Source organism: Lates calcarifer, linkage group LG13, assembly GCF_001640805.2.
Source record: "Lates calcarifer isolate ASB-BC8 linkage group LG13, TLL_Latcal_v3, whole genome shotgun sequence".
Lineage (NCBI taxonomy): Eukaryota > Metazoa > Chordata > Actinopteri > Centropomidae > Lates > Lates calcarifer.
This window is the reverse complement of record NC_066845.1, coordinates 17,843,691-17,862,199: the sequence shown is the minus strand read 5'-3', so window position 1 is coordinate 17,862,199 and position 18,509 is coordinate 17,843,691. Positions and strand designations below refer to the sequence as shown.

Here is an 18,509-nt window from a genome sequence, read left to right as displayed (position 1 = left end):
CCAACATTACAAATGTGGTCAGCTAGAGGTTTTAGCTTCATCATCACATGCATCTGACTTGAGGTGCTGAGTCTGTACTTAAACACAGAAACAGTATTTACTTTTCCAGGAAGCTTTTTTCTAGAGGGAACACTCAAAGGGAGCTGCACAAAGTTTGCAGACAAGCAAGGTAGGTCACTTGTCAAGAGAGGAGGAAGGATGAGGTGAACGAGGCTGAATGTGTGCTGTGTCTGTCTTTTTTTATCTGCACAGCCTGTGCAAATAATGGCACTTGAGAGTCTTCCTGACACAGGCTTATAATTTAAACAAGACTGCATGAGACCACATCAAGCAATAAGGGTATAGAAGTCAGCAAGTGCTGATAATTTTAAGATACTTTTTAAGCTACATACAGTGTGGAACAAAGGTATTTAGAGTAGTTAGTATTGATATTAAAGACTACAAATTGTTGGATGTCAGAAAATGATATGGGTGAGACAGTGCAACTAAATTGCTATTATAAGGAGTGTTAAACTTAGAACCAGAAATTACCATGAAGCAAAAATCTAAGACAAGCTAATAAAAGTCACTCATACTACACTATTGTTTTTCTAAATGTCCTGTTTTGAGCAACTCATTTTGACACTTCTCATATGACACATTATCAATGTCAAGCCATAAAGATTTATGTCAGCAGAAATGGTGAGGAAAGCTTTCCTGGAAATGAATGGTTCAAGCGGGTTTATATCCATCTCTGCATCAGTTTTACTTTGCTGCTGATCCAGGATTTTTCGATGTAACATGGTGGTGGTGATGGTCCAGACAGTGTTTTATATGGGGTCTAAACCTAAACGCACCTTTCTTGTTGGCTCACACCCTGTACGGCTCAGTGCACTCTTTTAATACAGAGTCAATGAATCATAATGCACCTCCCACTTAATAGTACTTCCTACTGCCATGTCTCTCAAACTGAAGTGGCAGACACACATCTCCCTCTTCTCTCTCTCCCTCTCTCCCTCTCTCTCTCTCTCTCTGTGTGTATGAGGTTAACCCGGGCATCATTTTAGAAAGAAGAATAAAGCTACTCATTGGTCACTTAAAAGAAAAAAAAAAGCAGAGCTCAGTACTCTGTATGAATGTAATGCTTTCTGTGGGGCTTTGTCCCAGAGCACTTAGGACCTGACAGATAATAGTACTGAAAAGCAGCCCTGGGGGGACAGCAGCTAAAGTGGGACCATTTCTTTTAGTAAAGGTGGAAAGTAAGCACTCTCTTGCTGTATCAGCTGGGCTTGGGTAGTTTTTGAGTTGCTAGTTTTAAAAGTATTTTTAGGTCCTTCTACTGGAACATCTGTGTTAAGCACAGGGCTATTTGACATTTACTGTTAAAATGCCATTCTGTATTGTTGTACTTGGCAGGGAGGGGGATATGGCCATTTTCTTTTATATTCTGTAGTATTTTCATGTTATCTAAATATTATATCATAGTGATGAGAATTACTGTAACCCCGATGCTGCAGTTCCCTACACAGAGCATTTTATCATCTTTAATCTGATGGTATTTGGTTTTACAACCCAAAACTTTTTTTTTTTTAATTCTCATTACTTTCATCAACCTTGTCTCAAGCGGCAACAGGCACCTGTTTTCAGCAAACAAACAAACAAAAAAGGGCTGATAAACCCAGACAGCTCTGTTTCAGTTATAGTGGCTGAATTTTAGATTCAACTAGGGCTGATGATAAATTTCTATTGTTTTAATTCATTCATCATTCTAACATTTCAATGCTGTCACTCAGGTCTCAATGGAACGCACAAAAGAATACTGAGAAGTTGTTCACTGCAGCAGATTGTTTCCTCGTCATCTCTTCACCATATGGGCTATAGCTTAATCTTGTGTAAAACTGTGCAGTCCACTCTAAAGCAACTGAAACAGACAAGAGTCTCCCTGTGTTACACGTATGCATTAACCACATTTTCAGCAAACTCTAAATCACATTTTATCTCCAGTAAATGAGCTTTTTGGTTGGTTAAAAGATGCTTCATTTTACCATAAGTCAAACTTCTCAGTGCATAAATATACCATTCCGAGGTTATAAATCAAAAAACAAAAAAACAAAACTAAAACTATGAGCACTTTACTATGAAAACACTGAAACTAATGCTTGATGTATTTTACCAAGCTGATTCAGAAACCATGATTGCATTCAATATTGTACCACTCTCTGTGGGTATTTAAATGTTTAGTGGTTGAATTACAATATACAAAAGATGCTGTCTCTCTCTGCTCTTCCAGAACTCCAGCTATGATCGGCTGCTCATTTGTGGTAGATCGGGAATACTTTGGTGAAATTGGTCTGCTGGATCCTGGCATGGAGGTCTACGGAGGCGAGAACATTGAGCTGGGCATGCGGGTAAGGACCACAGATTATTACCCATGCAGCTGTTAAAATGAATTCAAATTAGAAGGGACCTTTGATAGATAACTTGAAATGTAGACTTTTTTTCCTTTTAGAAACGGAATTTAAACTCACTGTGTTAAGCAGAAGATGAGATTGCTGTAAGAAAAGCTGTTTTATAATGAGGTATTCCTTCAAAGCTGCAGGGCTCTGTGTGCGGTGGTACACCAGGAAGGCCACACAAAAAGCCATAATTACAAATCCTGTATTTGAGGGGGTAATATTTAGATGAACAGTCCTGGTTGGAATGATTTGTGAAATCTATAGTCAGACTTTGGAGCAGCTTATGATGAAATTTTCTTGTGTTTCCCAGCCAGAGGGATACAGCTTAAGATACAAAACCCAGGGGCGTCAACAGAAGCAATGATTAAACTTTGCAAAGTTTCTTAGATGGGAGTGGGGAGAAAAAAAATCCGGTTGATGCAAAATCTTCAGCCAACCCAAAGGCTCTAAAGCCTGTATACAGAAAATGTAAATCTCTTTTGCTGCTGCTTTGAGTTGAATTTAACGCTTCATGTGAGCGAGGGGCTTGCTGAAGAATTGGTTAGCGTTTAAATTCAGAAAATGTTTCTCTCCAGCCGAGTGGAACCATTCTAAATCTAAACGCACTCCTTGGGCTTATTGGAATGAGAAATGCTTGAAAGATCCCACTCCTTCATTTAATGTCGTCCCCACATCCATTTCAAAATCTCGAGATGGCTTCAACGACACCTCTGAAGTGTCGGCCGCCTTTGAAAAAGCACTTGAACGAAGGCTGGTGAATGGATCTTGATTTACAGATTGCTGCAGTGCTTTATTGAAGCCAGAGTCGTTTATAGTTGTTGATGACCATTTCGGAGCCTCTCATTATTCCATATAGAGTGGCTTCCTCCCAACATCAATAGCATGTTTTTCTTTGCAATCGAAAATAATGACAAGATCATCTAGCTTCTTGTGTCTTTATCTGCTGGTTCTTTTGCCATTATCATAGAGTGATAAGTCAGCATTATGTATTATGTGCCAACCACCAACTGCCTCCCCCAAGGTTACACAGTGTTTTCTCATTCAGTAGCGCTGCTTATATGTACCTAACAAACCATGCAACTGAGTTAGACGAGGTTCATGGGGGACGATCAATTCAGCTACAGCAGCTAAATAAGGTTAGAACAACTCTATTGAACTGTGTGATATAGCGTAACAGTGAACTTCTTTTGGCTCTCATTCACACACACATGCACATTCCTCATTGACTTTGTCTCCTCTCGCTGTGAATATTTACTGTATCTTTTTGATTCATGAAGTGAAGAGAATCTGCCTCTCTATCTGCGAACACAATGCCATCACAAATGCAATTACCTCTCCTCCTGTTTGGCCAGTCCATGTGGAAATGAAACACATGCCACAGAAAAAGGAGCCATTCAGCACATGCACAAGCTTGAATGGGTCTGCAGTCAACAACCAGCTCCAGTCATTCATATTGCACAACTGCTAATGGAATGGAGATGGGCTTCTGGCGAGTGGACGGCAATTACTCCTCTAAGGCTACTGTGGCTCAGGGATCTCATTGTAGCTCGGGCTGAGGAGTTGCCATTTGGTATAGGCTTGATTGACAAGAACATGTTTAACAATTAGCCAGGGCAGCTCACAATAGCTGAGGCTGCCCTGTACCATCTGACTACAGGGGGTTGATGAAAGGCAGGGTTCACACAGAAAGGTTATGGTGTATTTAGAATTTTCTGTGAGTTGTGGCTTCTACAGCTTTCTCTGGGTAAAAAGGCTGCCAGGATCCAAAGAGCTGGCCTCTTTTGTAAGCAGAAAGGAGGCTAGGATGTACATATTTTTATTTCTCTTTAAACTTTTGCAAAGTTAACAGCTCATATAGATTGCCATAGATAGCTGGGATTTGACTGATTTTATTTTTAAATGGACACAGTGATATATTACAATTACATTCACACAAATTGCTAGAAGTGGCTATTGTTTATACTATATTTAATATCCTCTAATATTCTGTAATAAAGTAAACAATTTCCTTGATGAAACAACCATAGTAAGACCATTATAAAAACTCTCTCTCTGAAGCAGGGATACCTACCATGTTTAAGTGAAGACATAAAGGCAATGTGCAAAAACCGAAAACATTTAAACATTATTCTTTAAAAATATTAATTTGTAAACTACATAAAGCCGATAAAATACGAGTTAAGTGGTGATAATTGTCTTTATGCTACATATGTATTATTTTTCCAGAAGTAAACAAAAATCTATTAAATCATTTGAATGTTGTATCATGACAGTAACAGAAATAAGAAATTAATTAGACAAGATTAAAGTATTTGAATCAATGTGCAAAACAGTTATTCATTCCGACACGCTCTGTATGTAGTCTAACAATCAACCAAACTGCAGCAGGGAGTCTCACCAAACTCTGCAGTTACGTTTGTAGTACTGAACGTTCTCAGCTGCGGTAGGCCCCTGGGGGGAAAACCTGTATCAGTCATTTACCACCCACACTGCTTAGAGCAAGCTAAACTTTGTCACACAGTACTCAGGCAAGTTTGTAACAGTATTATTTCCATTCTGAGGCAGGAGAGGGCAAGAGTTTTTGTTAGTTAGTCAGAGTGGGAGGCTGTGACTATTTCCTGGAAGCAGCATGAGTACCAGCGCAGACCTGGTACATGGTGTACTTGGAGGGTAGAAAAGATTTTTTGCCACACTTCAACAAATGATTGAAGGGCCTTAATATGTATGTCTAACCCTATGCACTAATAAAAATGAAAATCACCACACTGATTTCTGCCTTTTCCCTTTAATCCTAATTTAGAGTACTTCAGTTTGGCACAACTTTCTGTTACGTGCACTGATTCGGTTAATAAACATTTCTGTCAGCCAAAACATGATGGTAACCTCTTTTCTGCCAAAAAAAAGGCTAATCTGAGTCTTCATGGGTTTACCCACACAATATGCCCATGTGCTCACTTTGCCATCAGGAAACCATCCAAGCTGCTTTATGAAATCTGTCTCATTTTCATAACAGTCCAATCAATCAGTCCAAGAGACTCAAATGTGATCTCATGGGGTGGCCCGGCTTGTCTCGATGACATTTATTAAACTCACCAGGAACTCCTTTCAGAAGTAATGAACCAAAAAATTATTCTATGTTGTTTTTTTTTTCTCCCCTTCTTTGAAGTCCCGTCTCAATAACCACCTGGGCTGGGCCTCAAGGCATCTGGTCATAATCTCTCTGTAGTGAGGAGAATGGAGCTAATTAAACTCTAGCAGTTCCAGCAGCTAGACAGGAGTGGGACATAATTACACTTCACTTGGTTCCCTCTGCATCCCGAGCAGAGTTATTACAGTGCGATGACAGTACAACCGTTGAGTATATGTATTATTTGGGGTTTAGATTTGAATTTTCTTTTTTTTTTTGTATTAAATGACAAAAAAAATATACCAAAATACATAATTCAGTGGCTATTAAACAGAGCTTTTCAAACTATCAGAGGTGCCTCCACAGTGGGACACAGTCTGAGTCAAAAGGTACAGGTGCAGTTACTGAGTAACATAGTCAAAGATTGGAGCTGCAGTGGCTGTGACACACTACTTATGCTGTCAGTTAAGGTACTTAAAAAGTCGTAGTGCCCAATTGCCACAGCTGATATGTGCCACAAATATCAAGGTTATAACTCAGTCATATCTGACCGCACAGATATGACACACATATTTTTTAGATTTAGTGTGACTCCTCAAGCTTTCTGAGGATGTCCTTCTATCAGATGCCTATAGCAAATACATGTCCATAAAACTGCCTAGAAATCATAGAAAAAAGGCACTTCTTGTAACTTCAGAACTTTCCTGAGGAACATCAAGCTTTTAAGTCTCACTATCAAAATACTCCAGTGATATTTGTCTTTTCATCTATACCTACACTGCAAGCAGGACCTCTATGGCAACATTATACCACCTGTTTACATCTCCCAGATCCACCAAATTGACTGGAAATGGAAAAGCTTTCCAAATCATTTGGAAAGAAATAACATTCAATATGGTTAGTTACTGTCGATAGCTGTTTAACTGTAGCAACCTAATAAAAGCTTTATGAATTATCTGTTGACTAGGATCCATCAATTACCAGTCAGGCAGACAATAAACCCAAGGGCCTTACAGTATGCTGTATCAAATACCACCTACTACTCATATCACAGTTAATCCATTTTTTCCAGATGGTAACTTTGTATCATGGAAAGAAAAAAAGAAAAAAAAAATAGTGAACTTAGGTTGAGTCAGTAAGCATTATTTCAGGAGGCACAATAACAGGTGCTGCTTCAAAGCAGTTGGTAGAGAAAGTCAGATGTTGCTTTTAGTTTATTCTGGGAACATCTGCCCCACCGATACACATATGAAACCTGGACACTTAAACACAGTTGATTAACCCCACAAGCCATCTGGATTTGTAGATACAAATTGATTCAAAGGGAGCTGCCACACTCCAGATGTGTTGGTTTGTAGAATATACAGTTACAATATTGCATTATTATCATATCAATATCTATATAGTATATTTCACTATTGAGATAGGAGGTTATACTGCAACCTAAAATAAAATATTTCTGATACTGAATGCTAGGATTAAGCAAGCTATTAATGATTGTGAAAAGGATTGTTGTGCCTAAACAACATTGTGTATTCCAATTTCATGAAAGCTGAAAAAAGTGCACTCTCTAAAAATGCAGGCTGTAATTTTGGGAATTTTTTTTTGAAGTTGTGTTTTTGTTTCCTTCATTTTGGTCTGATCTGTGGGTTATGACAGTGACTGTGACAGACTCATATTAAACAGCATGGGCATGCAAAGCCACATACACTCTAGAATAAATATTGTTTTGATATTTCAAAGATAAATATCTCTCAACCTCAACCAATTCATCTTGCTACACTTTGGCGTCTTTCACACCTCTAAAATCATCTTCATACAGTCTGTGTATTCACTAATGATGAGCAGAAGGCTGTTAGATTCATCAAGTTGCTCCTCTGTCGTGCTTGCCTCAGCCACCTCCTCCTGCCCTCCACAGTGAAAGCAGTCACCTTGAAAAAAGGGTAGGAACGTCGTTATGAGGCGGCATTAAGCCCCAGCCATCTGTGGACACCAGCCATTCTGGCAGCTTCAAAATCACCAGCGTGCCCATGTCCATCAAGCAACAAATGACAGTGGGCGCTCACCATATGTGAGTCCTTTCCAACAAACTGAGTCATTCCGAAGATGAGAACAAATCTGAGGCCTCTGAGGAACTGTGATATTACACTTTAGCAAATGGAAACAGATAAATGTGGAGAATTATTGGATAAATGCCATAATGAGGAATGCTGTAGCAGCTTATGGTCCAGGCAACACACACAGCATCAAACAACAGTACAATACAGGATCATTTATTGACCTCTGCATATACATATAACCACTGTGGGAAGTTCATCTTCTACAGGGCTGTAGTGCTTGGGTCTGGGATAATTTTAAGTGTGGTTTCAACAGTTTTTCTGTCATCTCAAAATAAGGAAACACAATTTAAAGGTTACTGGTGAAATGCCTGTTCCAGGTTGCACTTGACTTGGGAGAGGACTTTTTGGCAATCTTGGTCCTGACTTGGTCCAGAGCTTGTTTGTTGTCAGTCTTAGGTTTGTCTAAATTGCGCTTGTTCTCGGGCTTGCCTGAGGCAGCCTTAACTGCAACCCTGCTCTGTTTGCTCAACCCATCCTGGGTACATGACTAATTCATCCTCTCACAACACTGTCAGGCTACAACATGGGAGGAACCATCTACTCTCCATCAATAAAGCCTGTGTATAGGTAACAATAGCATTGTATATTGATTGGGCATTTGTCTTTTTCAATGCCTGCATTATTTAGTGGCTGAATCAATCCTTTAGGGCTTAATGGACTCAGGTTTACTTACTCCATGCTTCATTACTGTATATTCCAGTCTGCATCCATCCCAGGGAAGAGAGACAAGTAAGAATAGATGCAGCTGTTAAGGTTCTGTGTACAAGACTCAGATCAGGTATTGTTTCAGAGGAATTACTGCTGCTATTGAAAGACTTACTGCTGACATATGGCAAAGCAGAACAGCTCTGCATATGCTTTGTGTTTTTGTGGAATTTACCGAGGGGGTTTGCATTCAATCAGCTGACATTATAAAACATGTTCATGGTTTGCATTTATGCACTGTTACGTTCTATGCATATATAATTCAAGACTTATATTGTCTTGTTGTTACTTCAGGTCCTGCGGATCCAGGCTGCATCTGTAATTTACACCTCCAACAGATTGTGTGTTTGGAAAACATACTTTATTGCATACCATTTAACAATGACATGTGGCATACTTCTCAGCCTGAATGGGTTTGGAAAGATGACATGACTTTGTGAGAATCTGTGTACCTCAGAGAGTTACTGAGGTATATGGATTGGTGTTCAGGGCCAGGGGGATAAGTAATTAGACAGACCTTGTCAGCTTGCCTATTATCCATGTGAATCATAAACTTCATTAAAAACCTCTTTCAAGACTGACTGCAGATACTCCCACCTTAATTTGAGTTTATTTTGACAAGGTAATTAAGAGCATTCCAGATGAATTGTGGATTTCACATCCCTCTGCTATTCAAGACAATTGGATTTTATGGGGAAGCATCAAAAGCTCTCTCAGTGGACAGTATCATCACCAGGAAATACAGTCACACAAGCACAGATTGGCTCATCCCATCCATTATCATGCATTAGTTAATCTGTTCACGTAATTGCCTCTGACGGATGTCTCAGACTTGGGCTGAAAACTTGAAATGATCTGACAAAGCCCAAGTATTTGAAGAGTACTAGCACGCACTGATTTGGCCACAGCAGCAAATCGGCAGGCATATCAAAGACGAAGGGCAGCTACTGGATGGAATTAGCTTTTGACAGGCACACTTAAAAGGGCCTCTGCACCCATCTATCTCTCCATCAACATCCTCCATTTTATGGATGTATGAGGAGGAGAGGCAGGAAAAGAAGGCATGAAATGAAGTGATGGGCCATGGGGAGTGGCTCACATCTAGCCTCTCGATGGAGGAAGGAGTCCTCAGTTCCTAACGCTTTCAATCATCACTCATCATCACACAATACTTGAGAGGGAGGGAAAGGAGGAGGCAAGCATAGTGATGTTTCTATCCAGTGTGAGATATCAACCGACTGGGAAAAATGTAGATACTGTTTTTAAAAGCAGATATCCACAGAAAGTCATCAATGAGGAAATGTTTACAGCAAGAGTGGATGAAAACCCACAATTTTTGAAGAAATGGCTCGACATCTTGGGGAATTCGTTAATTCACTTTCTTGCTTAGAGTTCGATGAGAGTGATACCACTCTCAAGTCTGTACTGTAAATATGAAGCTACTACCAGCAGCCGGTTAGTCCAACTTAGCATTAAGACTGGAAACTGGGGGAAACAACCAGTGTGGCTTTGTCCAAAAGTAAAAAAAATAAATAAATAAAAAATGTTGTTGGATGGAGGAGTAGATCACCCTTGGGACTATCCATTTCCCCTAAAAACGAGTGTGGGTGAAGGCTATTGAAGGCTCATTCAAGCCACAGCACGTCAGTCAAATGTCAAGTGCATTAAATAAGAGTTCAGGATCAGGCTCTATGTCACCTACCACACAATGACTCAGTGACTTAGGATACACGATGCTAGGTGCTCAGATTTCTGCCTTTCAAAAGTCATTTTCCACCTCTCCTCCAACACACACTATTCAAAGAAAGACACTTACTATGCACACTATTATTTTGAATACTAGTTAAAAGCTCTTAACTAGATGTTATGTTGTTGATGCTCTGTCCTAATTAGTTGACTTGTTTTTGCTTTTGTAAAAACAGAAATGTATTATTTATGGTAATTAAAGGCCACTGTAAGCTGTGCCAGAGACCTGTCCTTGTTGCATTTCCTTCTTTGCTGATGGAGGTTGGTAAGTCATAAATTACTTAATGCACATTGAACTCTTCAAATACCAATGTGGAATGGAAACATCTTGCTTTATTACATGAGAGTGCCTGAGATCCTCTTACAATTACAATTCATGAGATAAAATACGAATGACACCTAAATTACTGTTAGAAATGGATTGATATCACCAGAGTAAAAGTGTGTAGAGTGTGTGAGTGTTTGTCCTTCGCATTATAATGTTGCCTCTGTATTTCTCTGTTGATATTCTTCTCACTCATCCAACAGCTTTGAAAAATGACTTGCTACCATGTGATATTCACAGCTTTCAGATCTCGAAATTACTGTTGGTGTGAATAAACATTGCATAGATAGTGACACCAGAACGGACTCTAAATAAAGAAAAATGGTAGCTCCATGCTTGTTTTAATATATATGCTATCTCTGTGTTAAATAATCATTTTGTCAACACAGGGTGGTTCACATCACAGGGAACTCAGACTTTGTCCACTGTACCCCATAAAATCACCTGTTATTTGTTGTAATGTCTTAATGTCTTTCACTCCATAACCTTAGAAAATGACAAGAGAAACTATGAATATGCAGCCTGGTTAGCCTTACACCCTTAATCAGCATTTCCTGGCATTTTCTTTTAAATGGGTGAGACTTTTTGGGATATTATCCTGCAAAAAGACTTCCCTTGGGTATGGAGATTGCAGAGTAGAGAGCATTTCAATTAAAAACAGGGACGTGTACAATTCCCCAGATGCAACCAAGCTCACACAACTCATTATCTCAAGTGTATACAGCGAGTCTGTGGATGGATTTCTTCCAAGTTAATTGTGAAAATTCCAATGTGTGGTCCTGTGACACAGGTTTGCATGTGAATTAGCCTAATTTTACTCAGAATGCAGAAAGTCTTTTTGTTTTGAATCTACCGGCACTGGAGCCTGGTGCAAGCACTGTATGGATTAAGAAGTTGTAAATCTGTCTTTATGACTTTTAACTGAAAAGTTGCGATATTCAATACGTTTATACTAAAAATGTATCAAATCAGTATGCTGAAATTGAAAGGGGTTACTTGTGGGCACAAATCCACAAAGAATTGTCACCCACATCTGAAGTTCCTCTCAGACGTACTGAGCTTTCAGCTTGTTGTTTTGGTTTTCCAACCTGCCACGTTAATGTTTTGGTTCACTCTCACAGCTCTAATCAGCATCATTTTCAGATACAGCAGGCAGCCAAAAAAGCTCTGAGAGACCATCATTGTACACCATCTGCCCAGCACCAAGCAGCAGACAGACAAAGTTATCGAGTAGCTGGTGAACGTAGTTTAGCATTTAGCAGCTAAAGAGACAGATATTTCCCTCAGGAGTTGGTTGAGAACAAATCAGAGCTAGAGGGAGAGTGAATATTGGACTTACATTCATCTGGTGCACAGAAACATTATTACAAATGAATACTGATATGGCATTTGTTTGCTAACATGTTCACCATATTAATTTCATAAAATGATAATAAGTCAGTGTTTTGTTTACAGCTTGTTGCACTGCCCCCAAGTGACCTAAATAAATAAATTGCTATAGTCATATTTGTGTAATAGAAAGTAAGAGTTGGTATTCTTAATGCAGTGGTTCTCAATCTTAATCTTAACTTAATTCTCAAGACTCTCAGCCCCTCTGGTTTTGACTGATTAACATCTCAAATACAGTAGGTACCTTTATCTATGTACTTACAGTGAAAGTATTTATAATGACTTTTGAGTTGACAGAAACAGAGACTAAATAATGTTACCCAAAGTAAAGTCACCACACAAGCTGAAAGGAATTCTGAATAAAAGTAGCTGTTTTAAAGTAAAGAGATGAGTTATATGAAGTTAATTCCCCCGTGTTCCACCAACAGTGCAGTAATCACAAAGTAGTAATTATCTTCTGCTCCATATGGAGAGGAACAAATGACAAGAGGAATTTAATGCATTTTTATGTTTCATGAAGAAATTTCAAGCAAGCAGCTTGACTGACAGTCAATTAAGGCAACCCAGTAAACCAGAGAGCTACAACATTTCACTTTGTGATATGACACCTAAAATAAGAGCCTTGCTCTTTCGTTAAATTGTGAATAGTTCTCAAAGTTTTTGGCCAGAATTAGTAAAGTTCAGTTCACTTTGTTAAATATTTTTACATTCTTTAGAATAGCAAGAATCTTTGGCCAGTTTAACTCAAATAAGGATGATGGGAATGTAGTCATAAGTATAGTACAGTGTTGCCAGATGTAAAATAAATGAACTGATGCAGAAATGTACTTCTATAGATCTGTCTACAGCAAAGACAGTAACATTGATGTCTCATGTTTCTGCTGCACTGCGGGTCCAAAATGTCAATAATCTGATGTGTGTGGCTGTCCACGGGAAGAGACCATATACTAAAGCATTGATTTTCAGAATAGTATGGCACATACTGTGTATGCTTGTGTACATATGCTGAAACACATAGAGAGCGATAATCAGGCAGTCCTTCAGTGCACAATGAAATGGCTCCAAATAATCTTTCTCTCAGTTATATTCAAAATTAGATCCCCACACATCTTCACACCTATCTGTTTGTGGCCAAGCTCTTTCATGCTCACAGAATAGCTGACAAAAGCGGAGGTGAACCCTGTTTGACCTGGGGCTATTGCCTACACTCATTCAGGCAAACCTGTGGCTTCTGATTGTTGCTGTAGGATAATTTTCCTCCCTGTCTAACAAAGACATCAACTAATATCAAGTCTGCATGACCTCAGCACACCCTTTCATTTTCACCTCATCAGGGTTCTTAGCTACTCACTGGCTCCTTCTCTTCTGCTCCAGTTTCCATTTTGACCACTGATGGAGAAAAAACGTAATTGGTAACATCACCCTTGCAGTTTCAGTAAAGGTTGCACTGGTGAGATTGAAAATGAGGGGCTATTTTCAAGGAGTCTAAAGGTGCCAGTGTATTCCAACAAAAGTGCTTTTTGGAAAGTCAAACAGCATCTGAAACCTCCTCCTCCTCCTCCTCCTCCACACCCCTCTGAAATCAGGATTGGAGAGGTGGCAGAGTAACTAGGGAATGGATTTCTTTTTCAACATCTTTTTAACCTCTTTGAATTCATTTTTTACAGTTACCAAACTGATATGTCTGGTCAAAAGCCCAGAATTCCCAGTAGCATGTGTATTTTCAACACCTTCAGCCATTATCATCTACATATGTCCAGTCACACTTCAGTTTAATTCTGTGGGTGTCCAACTTTTCAGTTGAAAACTACTGAGAATCAGTTGAGTCAGCAGTTCTGGTTGCTTAAATAATGTTTTAGTCACCTACAGAGTAATTCTAATCTGGGGACACTAATTAATTGTTATTGTTTTAAATATCATCAAGGGTTTCAGTGGAGAGCTCTCATGGCCCATGATAGAGTAAATGTTGTTTCAGTGGCCAAATTTCACCCACATGTGACTTCTTTATTTATTTATTTTCATTAAATTGGCAAGGAATCTAAATGCCCGTCATAAGTGTCTGTGTGCTGCATTTTCCCAGTTTATTGATTATATTGTGTAATGGTGCTGATGGAAACCTGTTTACTGATGTTAATAGCTTTTATGCTTTTTATGGCTGACGTTTTCTGTAGCCCCGTGGAGCTTATCACGCAAATGGTCCAGCTGCAATTAACTAACTGCATGTACAGAGACAATTAAATTAAATTAGCAATTACATTACCACTACATCAAAGTGCTCTGTGTTAAGTGCTTCCTCTTAATGATGCAAGCTGCAATTTTATGAAGGGTCAGTACAAAATGGACTTTACAAAAACACAGTCCTGAGGACCTCTGTGTGGGGTGTCAGAAGAGGTAGAAGATAAAACAATCTTATTTGGTATTCAGATTTTATTATATTTCCATAATATTTGAATATTTAAAGGCACAACCTGTAGCGGCAGCACATTACCCCTTTTTGAAGCTCTGTATCATATGTGCTTGATTTATTTACAGTTTTATTGATTTTTTGAACATTTTTCAAAGTTTCATTTTCTGTTGATGCACAAAGCTAAAGATTTATTTTCTGCATGTATGGAGGCTTTTGTCAAATGCCAATTTGTGTAACTACATTGTAGCAGTTAATCATCTGGCATAATATGAAACATATCAGTCAGTCTAAATGATTTCACCTATAATTCAATGATTTGCAATGAGAAGACATAAAGTGAGACCATGTCATTTGCAGGGGTGCATTCAGTATTGTATCAATACATTTTCCAGTGTGAGCAAAAAATCAGACATTTGGTTTGATTTGTTTTGATAATGTTTTGGCTGAACCCCTGGTTATGAAGATGCAGACTGCAGGATAGAGTCATGAGAAGTCCTTGAATGTGAATTTGAGCCAGCAGTCTGCTGAGCACCACCTGTTTCTCCTTCAGATTGTCAGATCACTGATTCTCTCACGTGGTGGAAAAGGTCACATCAGCATTGGTGATCCTCAAAGACAGAGCTGACTCCCTGCAGATGCCTTGTAACAGGTTGTTTGGTGTTAAATTAAGAAAGAAATTATCCCCTGCCTCCCTCAGTTTCCCCCTGTTGTATAGTTAGTGGTTTGTGATTAGCTTTTCACATCACCAGATAGTCTCTTCACTCAGAGAATAAAGGTTGCAGTGTGACCAGAGACCAGATGTTCTCTGTTGCTTTGCTACATGTTACACATGTGCAGGGAAACTATAAAACAAACTGTGGACAGATGACACAGTGCACTCAAGTGTGTACAAAAATATTTGTATACAAGGTCGTGACACCTGCACCTAGAGGTTAGGGGCAGTTGAAAATCAGACTATAAGATCAAAAGATGACGAACTAATGCCTGATGGAATGAATTTGAATCTTAAACCAAATTTAGCTTGACACTGCTACTACAGTCTAATCTTCGCAATTAGTTTCAATTCATTCTTTTGCTGTGCAGGGGTTCTTACACAAAGGCTCTAGCAAGAAAAAAAAATACATCATCGTCTGCAGAGAAGTTTACTTTTTTAAAAAAACCTTTTGTCACACTATTATAAACTACTGCACAGTGTTTTGGCCTCTGTTAACCCTTCAAACAAATGAATATATTATTCACACTGGACTTCACAGATTGTATTTCACTGTCTCAATGGTACGTGAAGCATCACACCAACACCATTATAGCCGCTTTTGCTTTTTTCTAATTCAGGCTATCTAGGCATATTATACTATAAAACACTGTCAACACATACAGGCATCAAGTGATTCGAGCCTGTGCCTGACATCTTGGATGTGATGTCTGAGTTTCAAGCAATCTATACATGTGAGGTACTCCAAGCTGTGGCAGCGATATGGCTTCCTGATCATCCACTTCTTCTGATTTGATGTGATGTTAGCATTTCAAATGCTTTTGTTACCATCACGCATGCTTGCGCATTGTACAAACAGACATAATCAGCCACACTAATTATACTGAGGGATATTTATAAACAAGGTAAAGTGCAGAAGATAAAACACATACAGTTGGCTTACAGACAGTCCTACAGATTCTACCTTGCTCCCAGAGGTAAACAGAGATTAGAATGTATATAAGGAACCACAGGAGCTCAATTCAATCAGCCATGCTATCTTTTTTCCATGCTGTAACACTCTTGGAATAGTTCTTCTTTTCTGCCCTCAAAGTGTCTGGATCTCAGGAAACACCTACAGCAACCAAAGCTGGTAGATAATAAAGCAGCGTATCTTTGTTGGATACCACCTTCAATAGATTCTTGCAGTTTACCTAGAATGTGTTTTATAGCACATCTTGTTGTGATATATAATTAAAATAAAATTATACTTTTTGAGATGATTACATCAACATTGCCCATCACTATTTTCAGCTGTCTAGCTGGTACAGTGGCAATAATGTGCTGTGGAGCCAGTCACTGCTGCCATTTGAAAAAGGGAAGAAATTAACCATTGATCTAACTAATGTGTAAACTCAGTGTGTATTTTGTCCATCCCTCATTACTGACAAAAAACTTGTGTTGCATCTTTTTAACAACACTATGTGATGTATAATGTGATGCAAAGAAACTACAGCCTGTTTCACAAGCTTAGTTAGCTATTAGGTTTCTGACCTTCTGGAAATGGTGGTTGAGAAAATATTGATCTTCAATTTGCTTTTAGTGCGGGACAAACTGCTAACTGCAATTACACATATACACATTTTCAATTATCCATGAGTGCTCTATGCACATATCCACAAGCACTTATCACACTTAGATATTTTCACACACACACCAGTGCCTGCACGCACTCACACTCACTATTGATTTTAAACAGGAAACCTGGATAAAGAAACCAAAGAAAGATGGTATTACACAGAGTTTACAATGTTACAAAAGGTGAAGGGTGGAATCTGCAAGGACTAAAGACTTACCATTAAATTGGTATTGCACTTACACCCACATAAACGCACCAACCATGAAGGCTATTGTGGAAAAGCAGCACTTGTCATGGGCAGCAGCAAAGCAAGTAAAGCCTACTCCAAAGTACTAATGGATTTTTAGGCCAGGGTCACTGTGGATCATCAGCACTGAAAATGAGGGGTCATTCAGTCAATGGAGGTGTTCAAGTTCAGGTCAGGCCCCAGTGAACTACTCCTCCACTGACACCGCTGAGGCATTAAAGGTTTTCTGGGTAAGAGAGAACAACAGAGGACCGATGCCTCAGATGCCTTTATTAAGGTACAATTAAATGCAAGCTTTCATACACCCCTGAGCATTAGAGAAACATGGAAATTATGATAAATGAGACTTAAATGTAAATGTTTGATAGCATCTCATTTCCATGAATACTGCACACTTGGCCAAAGCTCAAGGCTTACTGATTCAAGCGTCTTTCCTGCTCACAGGAGCACAAGTTCATACATATTACAGCTGGCTTTAACACTGCACTGAACTGAAGCCAAATGATGTTTCTTATATTTTTCTGTAATGATCTTGGCCTAGTTATTAGAACAATATGGTGCACAAATTACTGAGTAGTTACCAAGAAACAAGTAAGGAGCCAATTCTGAATAACGAGATGAGTGATTCTTTATTGATTAGTCTCTGAATAATGTCTCTGAATAAAAGACAGTATTGTAGATAAAGATAAGTTACTTGAAAGCAGACTTTGAGATACTGTGTTAATTAAACATTCTGCAACAATTTGTTCCTAGATATTTCTGAATTGACATACTCACCACTTTCTTACAAGGTGAGTGATATTCAATTCTTTATCTTATTGTCAATAAATCCCCAAAACACCAATGAGTTGATTCTACTGAGAAGTATTATTGTGTACCCAAAGCCCGATGTGTCTTATTCCTCTGTGCCACAGAGCTCCATTCCTGTCTAAAAACAATTAAAAACACATCAATGAGTAACACTGTTTTCCTGGGTGACATGTTCCTTCATTATGATCAGCATGGGCACTGTAGTTTATTTTTTGGCAGTCCCACATACACTGTCCTGCTGCTGAAAATACTCACCAGAGCACTAAATGTGTATTAATCCACAGCTGAAAACAGTCCCCAACAAACAATTTGCTCCTGTTTTAGTAACATTTAATACAAACTACAGCGACCAGTTGTTTTAGGAAATTATTTGATTGTACTTTAAAGTATTTATTCCTGAACTGTTTTGAAAAATTGACATCTTCAGTCAGTTCAGTGAGTCTTAATAACAAAACCACACAGCAAAATCAGCAGTGTTAATTCAACACCTATCAAGTTAAATTCAACACTTTGAAAGTGTCTATATTGGTCCACACTACGTAGAGTTAAAACTACACTTTTGAAAGTGTTAAATACTTCACACTATGACAGAGTTGCAGCAACTCTCTTAATAGTTGAAATTTAACACCAGTCAACACAGGTCAGTGTTGAATTTATACAACACTAGTGTGTAGTGTCAAGAGTTAACACTATCTATATATATATATATATATATATATATATATATATATAAAACACTAAATAGAGTTACTCCCATATTAAGACTGTAGAGGATGTAAAATTGAACTCAACATTTAACATTTATCCCAGCTGTCACTGTCATTGGGCAAGAGGCGGGGTACATGCTGTAGAGATCACCAGTCCATCA

At 38.7% G+C, this 18,509-nt stretch overlaps 1 protein-coding gene across 1 annotated transcript in view; it reads left to right on the top strand.

The window, feature by feature from the left end:
• The window catches only part of galnt9 (polypeptide N-acetylgalactosaminyltransferase 9), an 80,478-nt gene that overhangs the window by 48,085 nt on the left and 13,884 nt on the right, over positions 1 to 18,509 (top strand). The window contains exon 6 of the mRNA XM_018669472.2: positions 2,270 to 2,387. Coding sequence (XP_018524988.1) covers positions 2,270 to 2,387 — 118 coding nt within the window. The remainder of the gene's footprint in view (positions 1 to 2,269; positions 2,388 to 18,509) is intronic.